Genomic DNA, 20,958 nt, shown 5'->3' on the forward strand with positions numbered 1-20,958 from the left:
TAACTTACCTGCTCCTGCCTCCGCCTCCGCTCCTAGTCCTTGCTTATGAACATATGGACGGAAGCCGCGACAGGAAGTAGTCATCTTACTGTCCAGCCGCGGCTTCCAGTCCACATGAAAATGGCGCCGGATGTCGCTCTGCTGAAGACCTTCCTTTTGGACTGTGTGGGAGCGCCACATGCGCCGTTCCCACACAGACGGCGTACGCTATAGTGAATGGAACGGCTCCCGTTCGCATTCTCTATGGGGATGTATGTGCCGTATTCCATCTCTGTATGTGTCGTTAATCGACACATACAGAGATGAAAAAAAAATGCCAGCCCCTATAGAGCAGTAAAAGAAAGAAAAAAGTACAACACAAATAAATAAAATTTATTTTAATGACATACTAAAAGCAATAACATATAAAAAAAAAAAAAAATTGTGACACCTTCCCTTTAGCAAATGTCATTTTGTGATCAGTACTTAGACATGGCAGTCACAGTTTTGTTAACAAAGCAACGAGAATCACCAGTGACCACCTTGTTGCTTCAATATCACAGGCAGGCTTGGTGACTGCTAAAAACAACTCTACAGTGTGAGGAACCCCCAAACTACTCCCCATTTCTCATCTTCCCATACCTCTGAGTATAACATGGGAGGAGTGAGATATTGAGATTTTAAGCAATGACACTTGGATTTTTCTGCTTTTAGTGGAGTTAGGTTGTAAACACATTGGCTCACACTTACTATACGCAAGTTTAAAGCAACATGGACGTGTGACAGATTTACGGTAAAATTTACCACTTGTCAAATATAAAAGTGACGAGAAAAGTCTCCAAGTAGATCTAGTTTTACCTGATTTACCTGAGGTACAAGTTTCCGGTGCAAGCCTATGGTTGCTCATATCAATCATAGATCTAATTTTCTGCCTGTTTGAAAGGCAAAAATTTGCCAAATTTGAGACTAGCACCTTTTTGATAAATTTAGAGCAGATCTCTCAAACTATATTTTTTTACTTAGACCGGCTTAAAAAAAATCTAAAAGCCCGTCATCGTAAATGTGGGCCAATATGTCAGAAGAGAGACTTCTGTCCACTCGGTATATGTTGTATCTAATGTTCTAGTTAAATCATTCTGTTTTTGTAACTTTGACAGGCGTGACGAAATGACTGCATACGGAGACTGCGCTGACTTAGTTAGGAGCCGCACCGCTAAGACTAATGTTGTTGTGAGAATAAGTTGTTAGATGTTACGGAGGACGAATAATGTGACTTTAAAGCTGCAACTGTTGCCCTGTTTTCTTGTATTTTTGTCTTGCCTGTTCTCCTGATAATTCCATATAGTACTTCAGCGTTCCTGTTGTGAAAGCAACAGCAGTTTCTTTAAAACTATTAAATGCCTTCAGCCATTCACTATTGGCGAGGGCAATAGAAGTATTCGGCTTCACAGTCTGGCGAGATCATTTCCCGGAGTCAGCAGTGAAGGTCTGAATAATAGATTGCTATACGGTGTACCTAACTTCTGTTTACAGATATTTGCCAAGTAGATAACTACCAAGTTTCTAATGAGAAAAAAAAAAAAAGAGAATTGCATAAAAATACTGCCATTTATACTTTTTTGCAATCCTCTAGTTGGGTACTTTACAGTCATTTCCAGGTCCATAAATAATGCTTTGATATAATTAAAGGGGTTGCCTCATTTAAGATATTGGTGGCATGTTGCTAGGTCAATTTGGTAGAAGGAAGCGGCAGTAGTTCAAATAAAGTGCCAGGCTAAATTGTCTCCTGCCAGGCTCCGTTGCAGATAGCCATAGTCCATTGTCATCCATGCTGAAGTGCGGAGCGATCGGGGGATGAAGTGATGCGCTTTCTAGGACTGGCACCACCTCCTAGCGATCAGACCAGATATTGCTGCCATATCCTAGCAATATGCCACCATTGCCTTTGTTGAGACTAGTTTGGGAATTATTAGCTAGCAAAACTGCAACACCATTTATCGGACCCAGGGCTGGCTTCCTCGATGGGCATTCTTTTTCAATGTGTCCTTTACAAATTTGGCACCTTGTGTATACTTTTGTATTAGAGGCTCTGACACCAGTTTATAACTGCTCTATATTCTACCTAATCTAATAGGTGCTTTAATGTAAATAAGTAATGTGTTTTTTTTTTTGTTTTTCTTTTAAAAAAAAAAACACTTATTTTTGACAGTTATGAACATTTTAGGTGTTATGCAAATTTGTTCTTAATGCCCAAGTGGGTGTTTTTTTTTTTTTTTTACTCTCGTCAGCGTCATACACTTCTCTTTACTACGCCCACTTAGTTAGAAGTAAAAAAACAAAAAAAAAACGCCCACTTGGGCATGAAGAGCAACCTAAAATGCTCATAACTTTGTCAAAAATAAAAGTTTTTAAAAAAAACAGCACATTACTTATCTACATTAAAGTGGCAATTAGATTAGGTAGAATATGGGGCAGTTATAAACTGGTGACAGAGACCCTTTAAGTTCCTTGCATCCTGCAGTAGAGAAGAACTGCACCTGCAGGAACCTGATGATCAGTTTACAAAAATTTAATTCCCAATGGACACCTTACAGGGTTTGACCAACATATCATTCGCCATAGATAGGTGTGAAGTTATTTTTTTTTTTCTTTTCACGGTCTATCCTTTCCTGTGTTTGTAGAGCTGCCAATGCACCAAAAGAAATGTAAAAGAATCAACCATTGGGGGTTGAAACATTTGATTTGCCAAACTGAAATAAAGACCTGAAAAAGACGTCTTATTATTTCTATTGCCTGTGATACATTTAATTTGTCTTGAGATAAGTCTAATGCAACTCTTTTGAATTAAGAGACAGATTGTCATGTTGTATTGTATTCTTTATCTGGTTCTGTAATGTAAACTAGAGGAATTTATTTTGTATATTTAAAGAGTTGTAAGCAGTTTAATTCTTGTAATAAATAAGATTTCAGAGTAACTCTCTGGTGTACTTCATTACTAGTGGTAAGTTATTTGTATCCTTTCTTTGTGCTAATATATTATGGTGATTTATCCTAGATCTGACATATCTCAGTAGCCAATGCACTTAGGGTTGATCTATTCGTAACGAAGTATTAGAATTTGTCCGTTTTATTAAAGTTCTTAGGCCCCTTTCACACTTTGCTTTATCATCACCGTTTGACATATTTGCCGGAAAAAGCTTTCCTGACGCATACGTCAAACATGGAGCCCATCTCTTTGCGAACTTCCACACCCTCATCTGTCTGCCAGCGCAATATGGAAAAGATCAGAAAATAATGAAAACTTGTTGCACAATTTCTACAAGACTGTGGAAGAGATTTTCTAAACATAATGGTCAGAATTCTGGCACAGATTCCACCAAAAAACTGGAGTACAACTAGTGCAAAAAGTGTGTAAACCACAAAATAAATTTGACCGTTTTAAAGTGTCTACAAAAAGGAGCCATACAATAGGACAGATTTATTAACTGGCCACAATTTTATTTATTTTTTACTTTGTTTAAAATATTGATTGTAAAGTACACCAGCCAAGAAGTGTCGTAAGGAAGAATAAAGTCTAGCAAGAAGTGTCAAATTTATCATCCCGCGTGCGCCATTGTGGGAAAGTGGGCATAGTTTCCGCCTGTCTGGTCTAGTTTTATCCTGTCTACATTTAATAAAATCTGGCCATTTTCTTTGGGAGATGTAGAAAACCCTGCAGACTGACACACGGTGGCCCAGCTTATATTCCTGTTTACCTTGATAATCAATGGAGTTGTTGAGGATAAGAAAAACATGGCTGCTTTCTTCCAAAAACACCTGTCCATAGGTTGTTGGGAGCTGCAGCTCAGCCCAATTCACATCAATAGAGCTAAGATGCAATACCAGACACAGTCCACAGATGGGTGTGGTGCTGTTTTTGCAAGAAAGGAGCCATGTTGTAATCCTGGACAACCCCATGAATTGCTAAATTTAGTGTTTCTTTAAAATGAACCTATCTTTATGACAGACCTATTAAAATAAGACCACCGCCCACTAAATGCCCCCCAATTGTCAGACTAAAAAGAAAACCCGTCCTCATCCTGTGGAGTCGCGTGGTGCATCACATGACAATATTCAGCCAGTCAGCAGTTCTGAAAAGGGTCTTAAAACTCCAGTTTCTAAGTGGTTTGTCACATGATCCAATTCAGAGCTGCAAACTAGCTGAGAGGGATCATGTGATGCACCATGTGACCAGAGAAGCAGGAAGTACTTTTTTTTAATTTTTCCAGTAGCACAATGACACTATTATGGCTGTATTCACACTGATGCTCTAGTTTATCATTTAAGGGAATCTCCAGTAAAATGTGGAGTATCTGATATTGTAATTTATTCATTAGGGAATCTTTGAACCTCCTTAAAGAGGCTCTGTCACCACATTATAAGTGGCCTATATTGTACATGATGTGATCGTTGCTGTAATGTAGATTACAGCAGTGTTTATTTACAAAAACGATCATTTTTGATGGAGTTATGACCTATATTAGCTTTATGCTAATGACTTTTTTTAATGAACAACTGGGCGTGTTTTACTTTTTGGCCAAGTGGGCGTTATACAGAGAAGTGTATGACGCTGACCAATCAGCATCATACACTTCTCTCCATTCATTTACAGCAAGGCAAGCGTAATCTCGTTTGAAATGACAGGTTACATCGTAATCTCGCTAGATTACGCTTGCCTTGCTGTAAATATCACAGAGACGCTACAGAAGTGACAGGAGTCTGAATACACATCACGTCCTGGCTGGAGGTAATGTATATTCATTGTCAGGACACTGCAGTAACGTTATAGTGTGTTTATGTGGCTCCACATAGCGATATAGCTATATCGCTATGTGCAGTGTAAATGAATAGAGAGAAGTGTATGACGCTGATTGGTCAGCGTCATACACTCCTCTGTACAACGCCCACTTGGCCAAAAAGTAAAACACGCTCAGTTGTTCATTAAGAAACTCATTGGCATAAAGCTAATATAGGTCATAACTTCGTCAAAAATGATCGTTTTTCTAAATAAAAACCACTGTTGTTATCTACATTACAGCGCCGATCACATCAGGTACAATATAGGCCACTTATAATGTGGCGACAGAGCCTCTTTAATAAACAATAATTTCTTCCTGTTGGTTAACAGCAGCCTAAATATGTTCTGCAACACAGTCCAAGTCACACAGGTGACCACTTATATATCCTTTCTGTTGTGGAGCTATGGATGCCTCCGCTACATATTGTTAAAAGTATTGGTGACATGGTGTTGCACTCTGCTAGCACTTCATCTCCAGTGCCAGTTAAGGGAGAGAATGTAGGCTGCCTCTCCCTAGCAAAGTGTAATCTAGGTAAATTGAGGTCTACCGTTAGATAATGATCTACGATTTAACCACCGAGTGGATGCTAAAAGATTTTGAGGGCAGTCCATTAGGCTATTCTCTGACACTCGTCAACATGAAAGTGGAAAACTTCAACCTCATTGGTTAGTATTTTTAGTTTGTCTGCATTCCCATTTTTCCCCTTAAAGGGAACCTGTCACCAGCATTTAACCTACTAAACCAGCGATATCTGGTGGTAGTCGGTGAAAAATCATTTCTATATAACCTATAATTGTCGGCTCTGCAGCTTTAGTATTCAGTTTTTTAGTGTTCCCACACCGTATGCTAATGAGCATAAGAGTCATATCTTCGTTCCTCAAGTCTTTCCGAGTTTACCCCGCCTCCTTACTTTTGATTGACAGCTCCTCGCCTTTCCAAGCACACACAATCCCGCGCTTGTGCATTAATGTCCTATTCTGGTGCGACACCGGATTATTACGATAAAAGACGCAAAATGTTTGCAGACCGACAGTCAGAGGAGGAGTTTAGGAGAGGGGATAACGGTAATGAACTTTTTACAACAGCGGCCAGTGAGGGATAAGTAAAGTTCAATAGTTGAAATGCTGGTGACAGGTTCCCTTTAAGTAATGTAAGATTTTTTACACAATTGGTATTGTCGCAGCTAAAAATATTCAAACTATTCTGGTATAAAGTAATTTAACTCGCACGGTGATTACCGTGAAAAGAAACAGCCCGCAGAATTGCTGTTTTTTGGTTACCTTCGCTCCTAAAAAAAGAAATAAAGTGATCAAAAAGTCGCACGTACCCCAAAATGGTACCAATTAAAATTGCAACAAAAACAATCCCTCGCACCGCTATCAAAGGAAAAATAAGTGTTAGGGTATGTGCACACACACTAATTACGTCCGTAATTGACGGACATATTTCGGCCGCAAGCACCGGACCGAACACACTGCAGGGAGCCGGGCTCCTAGCATCATAGTTATGTACGACGCTAGCAGTCCCTGCCTCTCTGTGGAACTACTGTCCTGTACTGAAAACATGATTACAGTACGGGACAGTTGTCCTGCATCGAGGCAGGGACTCCTAGCGTCGTACATAACTATGATGCTAGGAGCCCGGCTCCCTGCAGTGTGTTCGGTCCGTTACTTGCGGCCGAAATACGTCCGTCAATTACGGACGTAATTAGTGTGTGTGCACATACCCTTATAGCTCTTTATAATATGGCGACACATCCAAATTTTTTAGCTTTTTTTAATCTAATAACTTTTTCTTTGTAAAAGTAGTAAAACAATCATAAAAACACTATAGAAGTTTGGTATCGCTGTAATCATATTGACCCGCAGAGTAAAGTTATCATGTCATTTTTACCGCACGGTGACTGCCATAAAATGAAACTCAAAAATATTTGGGGAATCAAGTTGGTTTTTTTTTCCCCCATTTCACCTGCCAAAGAACTTTTTTCAGTTTCCCAGTACATTATTTGGTACATTAAATGATCCCATTAAAAATTACAACTTGTCCCACAAAAAAAAAACAAGCCCTCGTACTGCTATATGGATGAATAAAAGTTGTCTCTTGGAAGACCGGGAGGAATAAATTAAAATTTCTGCCGCGCCTAGGTTAAACAGTGTTCCTTTAGGCCTCATGCACACGACCGTAGTGGTGTGCACATCCCGTGATTTGCGGCTCGGACAACCGCAGAGCGTCATGCACGCGCCACCCGCAAATCACGGGCTGTGCACATAGCTGTGTACTCTCTTTTCAATGAGCCCGGACCGCAAAATGCGGCCGTAATAAGACATGTCCTAGCTTCTTGTGGTCCATTCTCCCAGGCAATGCACGGACCGTGGAAACCACAGTCGTGTGCATAGGCCCATAGAGCTTAATAGGACCGCAATTCACCCGCAGATTTGTGAGTGAATTGCGGTTGCAAAAACACGTTCATGTGCATAAGGCCTTAGATAATGCGTGTTTTGTATTACCTTGTGAAATACCGTGGCCTTCCAAGTGACCCCACAAATAAAAATTGAATGGGCAGAAGTCTGGGTATTTAGGAGGCCACTCCACCGGATCACAGCCTGGAAATTGAGGCCCATTTTTTTTCCTGATTATATAAGGCAATTGTAATCTCCGATCTCAAAACGCCAAATGGCCTGACCTTAATTCTCTTAACTAGTGAAATTAGATGAAATTGGGTTAGAGGAATTGCTAATTTCGGAGCCTGCAAATTTTTTAGCGCACCGTTTTCTGCCAGTTGAGGATCGTTTTTATATATATATATATATATATATCACTGGCCGTTAAAGGGTTAGTGGCTGGAAGTCTGTGTGTAGGGATTGGTGTCTTTCAACCCAATCAGTGTAGTGGGATGAATGGTGCGCAATACCACCCAAAATAGAACTGCTAGTTAACCACATCTTGTGTTTTTTTTTTTTTTTTTTTTTTTTTTTTAGCTCCTTCATTAATTATTTCTGACCAGTGTTCTCCCCTGGTCAGAAATATAACCCCTACTTCATTTTAACCTGACCAGTTTCTTCTTTTTAGAAGATGTCATCATATTAAAATGTACTAAAAATTGCAAATGACTTAGTAACTTTCTGGTGCTGGTTCTGCTCATGGTTTCTATGACAATGTTTTTACATTAGTCATTTTTTGTAAAGCTAAATTGCATGCCTAGTAGTTTTTAATGTGCTGTATAAATGGGTAAATTGGCTGGAGTTAGCTGCAATGATCAGGTAGTGGCCATATTTAGACATCGAACTGAACTGTCCGCCTATTTGGCTTCACATCATGCATTTTGCGGTTCACCGTCTGTGCATGGCATTTTCCTCACTACTTTTTACTCAATCAGCAGGGACCATCCTGAATACCAGTCAAGTCACAATTAAAAGGGTTGTATGCTTAAATACTGTATTAGAGAATTCTCATTTAATGGGGTTGTTCGGTCATGGGGCAAACTTTTTTTGGGCTGCCTCCAGGCGCCAGAAGCACGTGGCTGTGCTGGGTTACTGTAGCTCTGCTCCTATTCACTTTTGTGTGTCAGACCCCCCACCGACCACATACTGATGATCTATCCTGTGGATAGGTCATCATTATGAAAAACTGCCCCATGCCTGGACAACCCCTTTAATAGATGTAGTACCCAGTCCAAGACCTTTTTCTAGTTGCCACAACAAAGTGGCCACAAAGAATGTCTTTCGGTTTGGAGGACCCAACACATCCTTGCATTACACGGACCGCCTTTTGATTAGAATGGAAAATGCTTATTTTCCTGCTTAGGGTATTTGAGCACTTTGTATTAGGCTCCATTCACACTGTGTTTTGCAGTTACATATCTGAAATACTCCCAACCCTCTGCCGTATTCCACTATACGGGCATACTGGGGAATGTCATCCACAGATCCCTGCCTTATTAAAAAAATAATCTACCACGCAGTATATATGTTTGTTCAACTAGGCTATTCAAATTAGTCCGAGCAAAAAAAAAAAAAAAGGATGCCGACCTAGCGTATGCCAAGAGGAGTTTTGCAGCAGTCCCAAAAAAAAAACCTTAACCTTGTATTCCCCATGAACTATCAATCCTGGAACATATTTCCTTAGAACTCTGCGCTGTGCCGTTCCTCTTATTTATTTTTTTAGAAATATATGACGGGTGTTACGAGTTGTGGGTGTGTCTGTACAGTCTGACAATGTCCAATGCTGACAGAGTGAGACTGTAGTGTCACGCCCCTTTGACAAGGAGAATGGTAACACCCAGTTGTCAATTTATACATTTCTAGGAGGAATAACAGAGGAACGGCACGATGAAGAGCTCTAATAAAATATGTCCCACGATTGTCATTTTGTGGGGAACAGAAGTATTTATTAAAACAGACCTATCCGGAGAGATGACAGATCCTCTTAATATTCTAGTAGTTTTTCCTGGAATTTACATTGATTTCCTATCCTCGGAATATGCCATCATTGTGTGATCACGGGCATCTGCAGCAGAGCGAGTGGGCGCAGACCATTTCTGAGACTTCCATACATTTAGCTGTCCCTGTAACTAGCTCAGCCCCATTCAAGTGAATAAGGCTGAAGTTCCTGGCACAGCCACACACATATATATGTTTTCTTTGCAATATCTATCCTATGACGTTATGGCCTCGCCAGCTTTCAATGACCTTGTCGAAATTGTCTGTACATGTAATAGACATGACGTGGTCAGCGGTAGTTCTGTTAATCCCAATGGACCCACCCATAATACAGAACAGAGGAGGTAGCATGATGGTTCCTGATCATTGCATGCAGACCCTGAAGATAGTGAGAAGAAGGGTCAAATGGAACTAAATATTTCAGGTATGTGGCATCATGCTAGCAATTTTGTAGTATTGCCAAGAACTCACTTGAGTTTGGCTTTAAGCCCTCATTTATATATGAAGAACACTTTGGGAGTCATACGCCAGTCCTAATTTGTAGTGCATTGGAGTAAAATACGCTAAATTTATTAAGAGGTGCATGCCTTTTAATTACCGCATCTTTGGCTGTCTGTGGAATCTATATCTATGGCCTGCTATAATAGATTTGTGCTATAATTTACACCAATTTCTGGAGGAAATTATAGTTAGTGTTAAGTCGACAGTGGACCCACCCACTCCTGCCTAACACCGCCCACTTTTCTTGTCACTTTTGAAAAGTGGAGAGAAGGGAAAGATGGCAAATTTTAGTGCAAATGTGGAGTGACTAGTATAATAAATAACTCCCTTGTCTTTTGTTCTTATTACTGTTCCATAACGAATATTAAATGCAATTTCTCCTCTGCAGCAGAGAATTTGATGCCAAATATAATTTTCCATAATGTTTTACGGTAATTTTTGCATCATTCTCATGTCTTTACCTTCTCTCTTGCAGAATCTTCAGATGTTTCCCCATCAGAGAAAAGCCATAGCGACATTTGAGAATCCTCACCATGCGTCACAATTTCAGCAGAGGTTCCACAGGTAGATTCCATTATAATAAGCAGCTTTGTTATATTCAACCATCAATGATTTCTATATTATAAGGAGATTACGTAGGGTTCATTAAAGAGAAACTCTGGCAACCAGATTAAAAGCCTCCTTTTTGATCCCTCTTCTAAAATGATTTTGTGAAAATTATACCTTTTTAATTCCTCTCCACTCCAGCACTGGGAATCTTCTCTGGAGAAGTCCTGGATGTGCAAGTTCTGATGGTATGTCATCAATTTGCACCACCAGCAGTATTGCAGACTGGTAGGTGGCTATGAAGGACTCCGTAAGAAATTACCAGAGTTTCCCTTTAAACAATTGATAGTGAAAACCTTGTAGTCTTTTGGTATAAGTTATTGGCCCATGTGATTTATCATGACATCAATAAGACAACCCCCTTTTCATATGCCCCTATAGGCAAATGGATGTCATAGGGGATAGTCCCCCAATCAGGACCCCCTTCCCTCTATTAGCTAGAGCGGAAAGCAGCTAACAAAGCAGATGTTGTCTAGCTATGTATTACACCGTCGGCTGTTTATCTGAAAGGCTGCACCTACATTTCCCCTGCAGCTCTACGAAGCAATATCTTTTTGCCACGGATTTCAGAAGCCGGACCTGCAGCGATCAGCCGGTGCTCTGGCTTTTTATAGTTTAGAAAGCTTAAAGAGGATATTTTACTAGTTTATTAATGTCCTATCTCCTAACTAATCTGATAGGCGCTATGATGCTGATAACTACAGTGTAATTTTAAAAAAAAAACTTATTTGCAAAGCTATGAGCATTTTTCTTAATATGCTAATGTGGCGCTAATAACCAGATGGGAGGTGACACTTTCTTTTCACTCTGGACAGTGTAATGATTACTTTATGACTCTGTCCGATCAGCATCATCCAGTTCTCTTCCCTGCCCAGCAACACAGCGTGATCATATAGTACACAGCTTCCATTCCCGACTGTGTATTCAACTGGCGATATCTCCGACTGTTTCACAGCTAGAGCTGCAGTCCTAGTGCCATACGAAAGATAAGAATCATAGTTCATATGCCACTGTTCTAGGTGGTCCACAGCCCGAGATATGACTGTTTGAAGTGATCCCCCTTCCCTCCAGCCTCAGTCTCTCACACTGTGTGAAGCCGCTTCATGCTGATAGGACAGGGTCAGAGGATGTGAGGAAGCTCCACCTCAGGAGAATTGCCGGTTGTTGGCACCCACTTGACTAGTATAGCCACATTTGCATATTTAAAAAAAAAAGCTCATAACTTTTAAAATAATAAACGTTTTGGGACACCATTATCACCAGGATTATCAGTGTGACTGTGCCTATCAGATTAGCTAGGAGATAGGCCATTACTAAACTAGTGACAGCCACTTGAAAATTCAATGGCATTGTATAACAATTGCTTTTGGGTGATCTGCATTATGTAAGGTGCTCAGTATGTGACAATCCTTATATCAATTTTAATGTGCTTAAAACGTATCTTAAGAAATACAACATAATAAAATAAGCAGCATTACCAACATGAGCATTACCATCAGATATTGCAGCAAGACCGCACTGGAGCCTGTCTGTAACCCTTTTTTTTTTGTTTGTTTTTTATAAACCGATCATTACTTCTAATCTCCTACACTGAAGCCTGAGACCAAGTGAGCTCTTCTATACGCAGGCTCTAACATGTTATGTAGAGTATGCAGCACAGATCCGGTGTGCCCAACCACAATATCTTCTAAATAAAGTTTACTGGAGGGGACTGTTTTTTTTCATTGAACTTATCCAGCCGGTGAATGGAAACGTGTTTACCAACCGTGCTCCATAGGAAACAATATACAAATAAACTCATATCAGCCAAACCAGAGACGACCCCCCCCCCCCCCTCCCCCCTGGTATGTCTAAGGCATGTAATTTAGCCAACCAGTGCCCTACCCTGTACTGATGAGGGTCAAAAACCCAGAAACCGTACTATGTATAGATGGGCCGTTCTTCCTTTTGGAGACGTTTTTTGTTAGACTGACATGAGCTCATTTGTGTTCTAAATACAGTCAAATTCAGTATATTGGAGAAATGTTTGTTTGCAAGTTCTCATTTTATCCTACTAAATTTATTACACTTGCATGCAGGAAATATAATGGTGACCGGGTTGGGTCTGATGTGTGGGATTCATCAAGCTGCGTAAAGGAAAATATGGAGCTGTTCAGACCAGGGTCCCTGGGTTTGTCCCTGGCCTATTTAGAGGGATTACATAAACTCACTATGCTTGATATAAAAAGTGTGAATACGTTTGACCTTCTAACTTGTTCTAAACCATTGCAGGCACATGATAGACTTGTCACACATCAACGTATCACTGGTTACTGAGTGAACTAAGCAATTGACATTCAACGTGAGCTGACAGTCGGATGAAAAGAGACTACTGGACACTGCAATGTCTCCTTTTCTCATTTTGGATTTGTTGACTCCAGAATACAACTCGGAGGAGACCTGTTAGAAAACATAAGACTTCGATTTGCTTAGTAGACTTTACTACATGGATCTTCGATATATTGTGTTTTGTGACCTTTGCATGTAAGGCTGTCTCTCTGAAAGACTCATTTCAAACTTGGAGAGAAAAGAAAGATTACCAGAGACGTTATTTGGTGAGCGAGAATGCATGATAATGGTTACTCTTCTCTTCAGGGGGGCATATGTCATCCCACCTACAACCTCACACTATTATACACACAGGTTCTTCATCTGGTTGCACCGTACTAATGTAACATCTAGTTGTAAATCATTATAACATATGGCTTCTATATTGGTGTGTGGTAAAGACTTCAGAGTCTGTGTCCTCAAAATGCGAGATAATATGGCCGTCAGAGCGCAGTGTTAGGGGTTTTTCCGAGCTTTCCTTCCACTATTGGCTGTCCAGCTGAACGATCGCTTTACTCTCTATCCGTCTTTACCGTTTCTGCACACAGTCGACAGTCACTCGTTGCTGTTCATGTTACGAGCGTTGGCCTGCAGGAATGGCAGGCGTGTCGATATTTGTACTATTCTTTTTCCACCTGTAGTCGGGAATAGTGTGTCTGCCTTAGATGCCAGATGTAAGTCTTATACTCCTCTGTCCATACCTACTCATCACATATAGATACATACATTCACTAGCTACAATCAATGGCTCTGGGTTTTCACCGGTTATTGACATTACCAGTTACAGTGGCTGCAAAATGATCTCTCTCATCCTCCGTATGTGCTGTCATTTAGAAACCATTTCCCAAGCGAAAGGTGTCCGACTTTTAATCGTTTCAGTACGTGATGTGACTTTTAACATCAGAGACGTTCACATACAGTTAAAAGTTATCAGTCTGTTCTAAAAAAAAATAATTGCAAATTATTTAGACAAAATGTCTAAATCAAAACTAGTCATCTGTTCATGGCCTTTAGCTGTGGGATGAACAGTATATCCGCTACCCAAGCCAAGTTAAAATGAAAATATTCATTAAACTGACTGACTTAATTCTGACCGATTTTCATTGACTTATAATGAAGACCTTCAGGTTTCTTTCTGGGTTCTGCTATTTTGTTTTATGGCCAGAATGGCTCTGCAGATTAAGCTATTTGTGCAGTCAAGAATGACAAAATCGTGCGGAAATTTGAAACTAAATGTGAACAGATCCTTACTCTACCTTCTATAACCACCAAAGAGGCTAGAACAGGGAGCCAGTAGTGTCTGCAGGATGTAGAATGTGGTTTCTAGCTTTTTCCTGTATGAATGCTTGTTGCCTTCTTGTATGGCACCTGAGTGCATAGGGTCATTATGTGCTATCTTCACAGTACATATATTGGATTATTTGTGGGCACCCTGCTTCCCCAGTCAAACACTTTGTTGGCTGACCACAAAATTGGAGGGTATGCAATGAAAGCCAACAGACGTAATGTACAGAGGACTGTATTGCAACATTATAGTTAGCAACTTTCTAAACTTGTACATTCTATTATTCACCTACAAGTTCCTAAAAAAATGTCTGAAATTCCTGCTTAAATATTTTTTACTTGGTGGGCAAAAGTTTCATCAACCTGTTTAAATGTCTATATAGATGGTCAGCCCAATGATCTATATATCTACTGGAGTCTAGTGTTGACTCCAAAGCTTCCTGAGACACCCAACCTACTGGAGCAACCCAATCCAAAGTTCTATTACTAGCCCCAGCCAGGTGGAAAGGAATAACAAAAGCGTGGTTCATTTCAGTAAGGCTCTGTTCACATCTGTATTTAAGATTTCATTCCGGTTTTCAGTCAAGCTTTCAGATTTTTTTGACGGCAAGAATAGTGCAGTTTGTTCTTGCCGTCAAAAATATCAAAACCCCCTACGTACCCCATTAAAGTCAATGGCTAGAATGGACAGAGCCCTACAGTTACTTTTCAGAGGAACGATTAAAGGGAACCTGTCACGTTAAAAACCCAGACTAATCTATGAGCAGCAAGTTATACAACAGGGGGAACGGTGCAGATTGCGTTAGATATTTTTGTAGCAAAAGATTCAGTATAACTTATTTATTATTTACCTCTGCTTATTCAGGGTTTAGGAGTCCAGTGGGCGGTCATAATCACTGATTGACCGCTATCTCTGTACTCACGCTTCCATAGGGAAGGCTGTCAATCACTTTGTAGGACCGCCCACTGGACTTCTAAACCCTGAATGAGCAAAGGTTTAAATGAAAAAATTACAAGTTATACTAAATATTTCCCACAAAAATATATATCAATCAGCTCATCTTCTCCTGCTCTATAACAATCTGCCTGCAGATTAGAATGCATTTTCAACGTGACCGGTTCCCGTTATAGAATAACTGTACTTTCAGAATTTTTTTGTATGTCATAGCGACATATCCAAAGTTTTTTGCTCAGCGGTATCTGGGTGCTGAGACCCCGACCATGGCTGAAATAAAGATACAGAAGAGCTCAGCTTAGCACTCTACACCTTCATCTGTGATTGTCACTTCTCATTAGGCTGATGACGACTGATAGAAATTCTATGTGATCCCATCTTCAGGCTGACAAGGAGCAGCCATCACAGCTGAAGGTCCAGAGCATGGTTGGGGGTGGGCGGTCTCAGCACCCAGACTCCCACCGATCAAAATAGTGTTATTTTTTATGGCACATTAAAAGTTCTCTGAAAGTGCAGTTACTCTTTAAGATGTGAGACTTGAGGGCCTCGTTCACATCCGCATTAGGGTTTTGTTGATGGGTTCCGTCAGACCTTTCCGTCAGAGGAACCCATCAACGGAAAGGCAAACGGAAACCATAGCTTCCGTTTACATTACCATTGATTTCAATGGTAATGCTTCCGTGGCAAATGGTTTGTTTGTCTCCGTTCCATAAGGTTTGTTTTTTTGAGGGAATCAATAGCGCAGTCGAGTGATCTATTGATTCTGTCAAAGAAACGGAACGGAGACGAATGGAAGCCATTTGCCACGGAAGCATTACCATTGAAATCAATGGTAATGTAAACGGAAGCTATGGTTTCCGTTTGCCTTTCCGTTGATGGGTTCCTCTGACGGAAAGGTCTGACGGAACCCATCAACAAAACCCTAATGCTGATGTGAACGAGGCCCTCAAGTCTCACATCTTAAAGAGTAACTGCACTTTCAGAGAACTTTTAATGTGCCATAGAAATATATCACTATTTTAATCGGTGGTAGTCTGGGTGGTGAGACCGCCCACCCCCAACCATGCTCTGGACCTTCAGCTGTGATGGCTGCTCCTTGTCAGCCTGAAGATGGGATCACATAGAATTTCTATCAGTCGTCATCAGCCTAATGAGAAGTGACAATCACAGATGAAGGTGTAGAGTGCTAAGCTGAGCTCTTCTGTATCTTCATTTCAGCCATGGTGGGGGTCTCCGCACCCAGATACCACTGAGCAAAAAACTTTGTATATGACGTTTGCCTTTCCGTTGATGGACTCCTTCGACTGAAAGGTCTGACGGAACCCATCAACGGAAACAGAACACTGATGTGAACAGGCCTTAAGGTTGAATATGCACTCAGCGTTCTGTCTTGCTCTAAGGTGTACTTGAATGGCCATACTAAATAATTTTTTTTAATCTAAAAAGGGTTTCAATTCTGTGCTGAGGTCAGTAAGAAATATATTATGACAGCGTTCAGAACTCCATTTTTCTGATACAGAGCTCTAAATACCCTGCATAAACATATATCATGTATTGAAAAATAGTTCAAAATTCTGGCTGCCTTCAGCCACGACTAGAAGGAGCTTACTACATGCTGATGATACATTAATTTCAATGAAAAAACAGTATGCAGTATGCTCCCTCTAGTGGTGGCTGCAGGCAGCCCGAATTTTATCTTTTAGATATATATGTTTTATACAGGGGTTTTGCAGCTCTATTAAAGAAAAACTGAGCTCTGATTGCTGTAGAGATATAAGGTAACCTGTCAAGATTGATGCATAGTTTTGGAATAAGATTCATAATAACCTGTCCTTTATTCTTTATAAAAAAAAAAAAAAAAAAAGCTTCTCACTGTGGACTAAAGAGTCTAGTGGGCGGTCTCAACGACCATTGATGGACCGCCTTCCCTGTGTTAGTGTGCATACAGAAATAGCTTCCACTCGCTTAGACTGCTCACTGGACTCTTTAGCCCACAGTCCGCAGGAATTTATATCCATAAATGGAAGGTTATCCTGAAACTTTTCCCATAAGAATATATATATCAATCTCCTGCTCTATAACATAATGCCCGCAGATGGGACATCATGTTCAATGTGACAGATTCCCTTTCAATCTTGTGTTTGGCTAAACCACTGTGGTGGTTAAACAATCAGCCCTTAATGGGAAATAGAAGAGGCTAGAAAATAAAATAACTTTTCAACCTCTTGACTGTATAAGCCTACATAGCATGCGTAGTTTTGCAAATTTGTGTTTAGAGTTGACCAGTGGCTTACGTGTGTGATGTCACCTGGGCAAAATATTACAGATGAAGCTTCCTAATGTGCTGTTATTAGCAAACCGGAGCTCTCTGAACATAGAGCAAGAATCTGCATGACGTCAAAGTTCCCAGTGATTTTCCTGCAGCCCATCAACAGGCTATAGACGATATTGACTAGTTTTTTCGACTGTCCTTTGGTAACGTTTTAATTCCCTGCGGCCGCCTTACTCTAGGTTCGGCCCGTGACCGTATTTAAGGGAATTCTTGTATATTTCCATTCCGGTGCCACTAGAGTGGAGGTCAACTTGAGGTATTTGAGTATCTCATGGATAATGTTTTTTTAAAAAGATTCTAGACCTTGTTCATATGAAATTTTAGGGAACTCCTCTGTATGTCAGCACAGGTGCCCCTGTAGTGGGGGGGGGGGGGGGTAAACTTTCAGTCTTCGAATATCTCAAGGATGTTAGACCTCGTTCATCTCACCCTCTGCACGTTACACTTCATTTAGTGCAAGGATTTAGACGTTATTTTGGTAAATACATTACTGAGCCATATCTTTTTACTAAGGCTTTATTATTGGTGATTTACACTAAAGGTTTTTTCTTCTCCACTTTGAGGCCCAAAATGTTGTTCTAAAGCGAGTGCTCCTCGAGGATGTAGAGAAACCATTATCAGTATTCTCTTGTTGTGCATTTCAACTCCAATTCCAACTTGGAATCGAACCATTTTTGTACATACTTCAAAGGACTTTTAAGATTTTGCTCTACTACATGTTACTTACTTGGACTTCAGTTTCTGAGACCCCTTTGTTTTCTTGTATATTTCTTCAATTTTATAAAAATAATTAGTAAGTCACCAATTTTACCCAGACCAGTGTATTTGTTCAATACTCCGATGACAACATTTTGAGTAAAACCTACAAGGATACATATATATTTTTTCTGTTTTATATTAGTTTTTTTTAGTGTGCTAATTAATGCTTTTATTTGTTCATCATGCATTCGTCTCCAGTCATTTTATATATTCATTATTTTTTTTATTTTATTTTCTGTCTATTTTATTTTATACATTTGTTGCAATGTAGTAAGTGATCTCCTTAATATATAATTGTAACATTCAAAAACTACTGCAGTTTACACCACTGTGATGGGCTTGGTACTGCCCTGTATTGTATGGACGTGTTATTTACTGTTGATAGTAACGCACACAAAATAATTTCCCAGAAATAAATGCTGAACCTTTGACAGGAAGTTTTGTCTACAGTACAAGGCAACTGTGATTAGTCCATAAATCTAAATAATACAAAGAATCAATTTGGTTATTGAAGGCCAAATTGTTCCAAAAAAATGGCTGTTGGGTTTTATAATTTAGGAGGTATTAGCTTTTTTGTTTTTAAAATCTTTGTTGTTTCTGGGTTATTTCTTTGTTACTTTCTTTAGGCAGCTCAGTCCCTTTGGGTTTCTTTTGTCCTCATACGCCCGTTCAGTCATTTTAGTTTAATTGAACCTTCAAGATGATTTGGGTTAGTTCATAAGTGTTTTTTGGTGATCTAATAAATACATTTTTGTCTTCAATTGATGGTAATCTTTAGGATGATGGTTATCATTTAGATGCCTATTTCCAATTTTTTGTTTTCTGTACAAGTTTGTCATTCGGTGAATTTGGTAATAAGCTAAGGGATCGTGTCCGCACACTACTTGTAAATTGTGTAGTAGCATTTTTAAAAACTAAGGGTTATTTTATTCAGAAATCGTGTTGATGTTTTAAATCTTCAATGAAAGTTTCCAGATTTTGATATCTGCACGCTAAAACTGAGATTTGCACAGGACAAATAACAGCCCCTCTCCCCTTTTTTTTTTTTCTTTCCAAATACTACTTTAAAGGGGTTTTCCAGCAAATAACCGGTTTTTGCTCATTTAAATGAAAAAAGAGTTCCTTACATATTGATGGCCGCTCCAGCGGTCATATGCACCGTTCTACCCTACCTTTTACCAGCACCAGTCACGTGATTGTGTCGGCTCCTCCTCTTTGTAGTCCGTGGTTCTGACCACCCGTCTCTGTCCTAAACACGCCCCTAACGATCACCTCATACCATACCAAATACATGTTTCTACATGTATTGCGAGCAGCAAGATGTAGAGGAGGAGAGTGAGGGGTACTTTCTGCGCATTATCTAATTATCCTGCCCATTGGAATGCCTTCGGAAAGAAGAAGAAAGTGCCATGATCACGTGATTGGCACTGATAACGGTGGCATGGTGCATCTGAACGCCATAGCGTCCATCTATATGTAAGGAACTCTCTTTACATTTAATGAGCAATAACCTGTTATAGGCGGGAAACTCCCTTTAAGGGAATAAGCTTACGAGTGGGATTGGCACAGGTGTTTTTTTTTCCCCCTCTACAGAGTAGATAGACTATGTGAGACGGTGAAAGGGCACTAAAGGGTGGCACTGTTTTAATTTTATGTCACATTTCTAACGAGGGGCACCAATTGGCTTCCCAAACAAGGCTTTATAATAATATACAAAAATAGAATTCTTGCTTTTTCAATATTCGATTAATCACCAGTCCTGATCCTGTTTTCCTATGGCAAAGCAGGATACGATTGTTTAATTTATTTATTTCATATCTAATTATTGCTGACTGCATTATGGACGTAGCTATGCGAATGCATAAATACATTTGTGACACTTTGCATCCTAGTAATCCGTACACATGGGATCCATTCGGTGTAGCTAGCCGTGACCGTGCACATCCAGTAATAGTTATTGCCATGCTGTATATGTGCTTGAGCATTTTATCACGGCAGTCAAATGGTCTATTAGTTTCATACAATAATTTACAATAAGGTAAGATGCTTAGGCTTTGTCGTGCACTGTACTAAATTATGTTGCTATTTTTATCAACTTTAGCAGTGTCTTTATTCATCAATTTTGTAAAATTGACTTATTTTTATACTGTTGGTATTTTAAAAACATCTTAAAGCAATTCAATGGGGGGAGGATTGCTATTTCTTACGTTCAATCCTATGGATTGTCTGTCTAATATTAATGGAGATGGATTTTCATCTGCAGGTTTGATTTACATTAGATCGTGTTTTTTATGCTCAGGTTGTTATGGTTGGGAAGGATCATTTGCATCATGTGTTTTTATATATTTTTTTATACTATTAAATGTTTTTATGGGTATTTACATTGTTTACACCAAGACGACCCTCAAAGGTATATATTTGGAACAGGTTTGTAAACTAATATATGACTTTACTGCTAACTTTTTAGATTCCTTTCCAGCTCTCCTTGTTTCTAATGTGACCCTTTCTTTACAGCAGAATTTATCAGGAAGCGTCCAAACTAAATCTCCTTATCCCAACAGGTTTCCTCTTTCCATGAAAGTTTTCCTGTGGTATTCGTGGTTGAAATCGGTTTCTGTGACTCAGGGGTGTTGGTAGTTTCTGGTAATACCGGGGGCACAGGGGGAGGGCACAGATAGGCTATAAGTTCACATGGAGTATTTTGCCGAGTTTTTTTACGCGGAAACCGCGTCGCAAAACTCGGCAAAAAAGGCCCTAAAATGCCTCCCATTGATTTCAATGGGAGGCGTCGGCGTCTTTTTCCCACGAGCAGTAAAACTGCCTCGCGGGAAAAAGAAGCGACATGCCCGATCTTCGGGCGTTTACGCCTCTGACCTCCCATTGACTTCAAAGGGAGGC

The 20,958-nt window shown here is 39.9% G+C and overlaps 1 protein-coding gene across 3 annotated transcripts in view; it reads left to right on the top strand.

Annotated features, from left to right (window-relative positions):
* The window catches only part of RBM33 (RNA binding motif protein 33), a 90,262-nt gene extending 75,032 nt beyond the window's left edge, over nucleotides 1-15,230 (top strand). The window contains exons 18-19 of one of the 3 annotated variants that reach the window (XM_075827393.1): nucleotides 10,233-10,321; nucleotides 12,635-15,230. In XM_075827393.1, the coding sequence (XP_075683508.1) occupies nucleotides 10,233-10,321; nucleotides 12,635-12,683 (138 nt within the window). In that variant the 3' untranslated portion in view covers nucleotides 12,684-15,230. Of the gene's footprint in view, nucleotides 1-1,136; nucleotides 2,113-2,660; nucleotides 2,936-10,232; nucleotides 10,322-12,634 lie in introns of those variants that run through there. The other 2 variants (XM_075827395.1, XM_075827394.1) reach the window with 2 other exon arrangements.
* Nucleotides 15,231-20,958: the final 5,728 nt, after the last annotated feature.

Source organism: Rhinoderma darwinii, chromosome 5, assembly GCF_050947455.1.
Source record: "Rhinoderma darwinii isolate aRhiDar2 chromosome 5, aRhiDar2.hap1, whole genome shotgun sequence".
Classification (NCBI taxonomy): domain Eukaryota; kingdom Metazoa; phylum Chordata; class Amphibia; order Anura; family Rhinodermatidae; genus Rhinoderma; species Rhinoderma darwinii.